Below are 4478 nucleotides of genomic sequence, written 5' to 3' on the forward strand. Positions count from 1 at the left end.
GGTCTTAATATTGAAATAACCAATAACATCACAAAATATACATATACATAATATATTTATAGTCCTCCAAAAATTTATTTTCAATATTTTTTAGAAGAAATATAAATATTACAAGCATTAGAGGTACTATCAAATATAACAATATATACATATATAAACATTCTACTTTAACATTCTAAGAGTTTTGTAGCCTCACTTCATTTCCTCCACCACTTGCACGATAATCTCCTCATGTATAACATACAATCATTACACTACACCACAAAATTAAATGGTAAGTTAGTGAAAATTAACAATACTACATATGACAATTTCATCATCATTTCAAAAATCAACATTCTTCACCAAACATAAATAATCATTCTATAAAAAAGTTACATATCTCATCATTTATCACGCTCTCCTAATCTCTATCATAAGTATGATTTAACAATCCATACATAATTCATTATCAGTTATGAAATCAACCATTAATAGTAAGACTCAAATATCTATTATAGTAGAGTCATCACGACTCAATCTTCACAACATAAAAATTTGACTCTACCTTTAGAAGATTGTATTAAGCAAACTCAAATACTCTACACTTGTCATGTCTCTCATTGCCTCTTAGAAGTTATAGCTATAGATTTGAAGATTAGGATTCACAATCTCATCATGAGCATGACCAGGGTAATTTCTATATCTGCAAGGTCTAGTCCTCTTATATATCAAACTATAGAGTATAGAAACCTCCTTCGTCTCTCACTACTAGAAACCATCCTCTACTTGAGTTTGATACTAGCAAATCCATAATAGTCTCCACACAAAAATCCCTCTCAATACACCACCTATCATCACATCACATCAATGTAGTACTCCCTCTCAAGAGATTACTTCGTTCACACATCCATATAATAATTTACATATCACATTCTCATATGAACTTAAATCATCACACTACATCGTACATGTGTATTTTAGCTTAATCCTAACTCATCACAAATCATCAATCACATATTATTTATTTCAACTTAAATGCTAATAATTAATTATTTATTTTTCATTATATTAAAATAATATTTAATCACAATATTTTAATCAAATATTTCAGAACAGTGAAATGTATTTACCTCACCGGACCGAGAGATTAAGTATCAAAGTGTGAACCCTTACTAACAGCTATAGCTTTTGGTCAAGTGGCTAGCGCTGCGTGCTCATCCTTTGGTATCTGAGCAAGGCCGCGTGCTCGATTCCTGCCGAGGACGGAAATGGGACAGTGTGTGGTAAGTCCCTTGATTTCCTGAAGAGACCTTAGTAAGGGTTCTTTTTTTATAACAAGTGTTTTGCAAATTTAATGAATTTATATAGCATTCAAGACTTTGATAATAAAATACGTAGAAAAAAACTTCAACTAACAGTCAAATGGAAAATATAATATTAAATATTAGTTAATAAGCTCTTCAGCCCTCAATGAAGTATGCGAGACTTCCTGCTGATGCAGTTAGCTGAAACCTTGGAGTGTGTTTGGAAAGTCGTGGTTACGTTCTCAACAAACGTGAAAAGTTGTAAATCATGATTGACGTTGAACGCATTTCTTAAATTCTAACTTCCCTTTCCAAACACTGGAGTACTGAGCCAACAGTGACCTCTGGTTGTTCCATTTTCCTAACCCTAGGCACCACATCGCGGAAACTCGAAGCCCAATCTTCACCGTTTCTTCAACGTTCTCTCTCAGTAAGGTAAATCCCTCCTTTTCCGCAGTCAGATTTGGTGTTTCATTGATAGAAATTTTCATATATATGCCTTTGGTTGGCTATTATTAGAAGCCAATGTCTATGAACAACAACTACAATTCTATCAAGCCCCTTGGGGCTTCTTCCTCCGGCTACCAACATCCCCAAATCGCACCGGGCCAGTACCCTCTGTCCCAGGCTCACGCCATCGTCCAAGCCCAGTTCCAGGCCCAGCTCCAAGCCCACGGGCTTTCCTTCACCCCTAATGCCAAACGTTTCCCTCCAAAACCCCCCGTTCATACCGCCACGCCGCTTAAACAAACGGAACCCGTGCTGGGGCCTCGGAGGAAGAAGCCCAGGCAAAATGAGAAACAGCTTCCGGAGAAAGCCTCCGCAATTCTCCCACAGTCGGCACTCTATACGCAGCTCCTCGACGTGGAGGCGCGTGTGGACGCTGCACTTACTAGAAAGAAGGTTGACATTCAAGAAGCAATGAGAAACCCACCCTGCATTCAGAAAACCCTTCGAATTTTCGTGTTCAACACGTTTGCAAACCAGAGTGGGGATTCTTCCGCACCCACATGGACTCTTAAGATTGTTGGGAGGATTTTGGAAGATGGTGAAGAAGCTGAACAACCTGGAGTTCTTGCTCACAGGATGCCACCTCTGTACCCGAAATTCTCTGCCTTTTTCAAAAGGGTAACGATTTCCCTCGACAAGAGGCTATATCCGGATAACAATGTCATCACGTGGGAGAATTCGCGGTCATCTGCCACTCATGAAGGTTTTGAGGTGAAGAGGAAAGGGGATAAGGAGTTCTCGGCACAGATTCGGTTGGAGATGAATTACGTGCCGGAGAAGTTTATGCTCTCGCCGGTGTTGAGGGAAGTGCTTGGTATTCAGGTTGACACGCGGGCAAGGATTGTTTCAGCGATATGGCATTATGTGAAGGCGAGGAAGTTGCAGAACCAGAATGATCCTTCGTACTTTCACTGTGATCAGGCTCTTCAGAAGGTGTTTGGGGAGGATAAGGTGAGGTTCTCGATGGTTTCGCAGAAGATATCACAGCATTTGTTTCCTCCTCAGGTTATTCTTTTGGAACATATGATCAAGCTCTCGGGGAATAGTCCGGTCGGGTCTGCTTGTTATGATGTGATGGTTGATGTTCCTTTTCCCATTCAGAGGGAATTGAATGCTCTAGTGGCCAATGTGGAGAGGAACAAAGAGATTGATGCCTGTGATGAATCCATATGCGGAATCATTAGAAAAATACACGAGCACCGAAGGAGGCGAGCGTTCTATATTGGTTTTAGTCAATCTCCTCTGGAATTTATTAAGGCCTTGGTTGAATCTCAAAACAAGGATCTCAAAGTTTTACTCGGAGAATCTGGTCACAGTGCTGAAAAGGAGCGTAAATCAGATTTCTTTAAGCAACCATGGTAAGCCTGCATACCATTGTCCTCTATTCTTTCATTTTGTTTGTTTCATTTAGTAGTTGTAACATGTCACCAATTTGTTATGGATGATCATTAGCTTAGTCAGCATGATTTAACATCCAGGTCTAAAATTTCTTGATTGATGGCTCCTTTCCATAAATTGCCTTAAGAAAAGATGATGATGCATTATATAATTGGAATTGCTTTTTAGTTGGATGCATGCATTATTCTTGACCTTTTATATGATTTTATTCAATTCAAATGACTGAATAGGGCATGATAGACTTTTTTTTTTTTCAATTTGCTCATGTGCCTGGGCTAGATGAACTTGAAAAGGGTTCACTTTGCTCTTATCTATGAGCGTGGGCACTGCTGAATGTTGTCCTTATAACCTTGTTTGACAACTTCGACAGGGTTGAGGATGCTATTGTTCGCTATTTGAATCGCAAACCAGCAGCAGGAAGCAATGCCCCGGGGAGCACATGATGTCTAGAGTTCTAGGTTTATTCTGGGAATTTTAGATGTAGCAAGTCATTTGTGCTGATCATTGTACATGGCTCGTTTGAGCTCGTGGAAGCTCTGATTGTTTAAGTTGATAGGTACTATTTAGTAGTTTCAGTGCTGCAACTTGCCTTGCAGTTCATATGTTGTGCAAGCAATGTCCCTTGACTTGATAGGTGTACAGCAACTAATTTCAGACTTAAGTTATCTTATGGCGGATAATGTAATATAAAGGAAAAGAAATATTGTATGCCATGCCATGATTGTTTCTTCGTGTATATGTTGCTGAATTTTATTAGAGTAAAAATTAACTAAAAGCTCTTCACTCTTAATTCCAACGTATCTTGTGTCAGTGTTTAATGTTATTCCAAATATGCGTATAATCAGTGTTAGCATTCAGCTTGGTGATAAAATTGTTTCAGTGGATTAAACTATAGTTGATAAAGACAAATAGAAAACTGTGAATCCACGTTGGCTTCACATTAAAATTCATGTGATGTTCTGTTCTGCTCCCTAGTTTTGGGACTAAAGCGTGCAATGGCACGTTGGTAGGAATTTTTTTATGTTACAAGAAAGTATAAGGGTAGTGACAGAGACTAATATAAATGAGGCAAAGACAAAGAACATATCAATGTCCTCCTAAGGTTTCTTGAGAAACTTGATTTGGGATAGATGGCCAGTGGGATGATATTGATACTTCTTTATATTGTGAAGCTGATTATAAACAAATTTCAACCTATGAAAATGAATGTGTTGCTAACATTTTTGTTATACTCTACCCTTTGGAGAAGTCTGCTTCCATTTTTCCACTGCTAAGTGTCAAGTT

At 38.4% G+C, this 4478-nt stretch overlaps 1 protein-coding gene across 2 annotated transcripts; it reads left to right on the plus strand.

The window, feature by feature from the left end:
• The first annotated feature begins 1442 nt into the window (after nt 1-1442).
• LOC114192996 (SWI/SNF complex component SNF12 homolog) lies at nt 1443-3930 on the plus strand. 2 transcript variants are annotated; one of them, XM_028082689.1, is made up of 3 exons: nt 1443-1721; nt 1806-3154; nt 3565-3930. In XM_028082689.1, the coding sequence occupies exons 2-3, from the start codon at nt 1812-1814 to the stop codon at nt 3635-3637; spliced, it is 1416 nt and encodes a 471-aa protein (XP_027938490.1). In that variant the 5' UTR covers nt 1443-1721; nt 1806-1811; the 3' UTR covers nt 3638-3930. The 2 variants fall into 2 exon arrangements, with proteins under 2 accessions (XP_027938490.1, XP_027938484.1); XM_028082683.1 differs by having other exon boundaries at nt 1443-3154.
• The last annotated feature ends 548 nt before the right edge of the window (nt 3931-4478 follow it).

Source organism: Vigna unguiculata, chromosome 1, assembly GCF_004118075.2.
Source record: "Vigna unguiculata cultivar IT97K-499-35 chromosome 1, ASM411807v1, whole genome shotgun sequence".
Taxonomy (NCBI): Eukaryota; Viridiplantae; Streptophyta; class Magnoliopsida; order Fabales; family Fabaceae; genus Vigna; species Vigna unguiculata.

Coding starts and splice junctions, on each gene's coding strand:
- LOC114192996 (XM_028082683.1), top strand. CDS start 1,812: ATGTCTATGAACAACAACTACAATTCTATCAAGCCCCTTGGGGCTTCT. Junction 3,155..3,564: donor GATTTCTTTAAGCAACCATG/GTAAGCCTGCAT, acceptor CAACTTCGACAG/GGTTGAGGATGCTATTGTTC.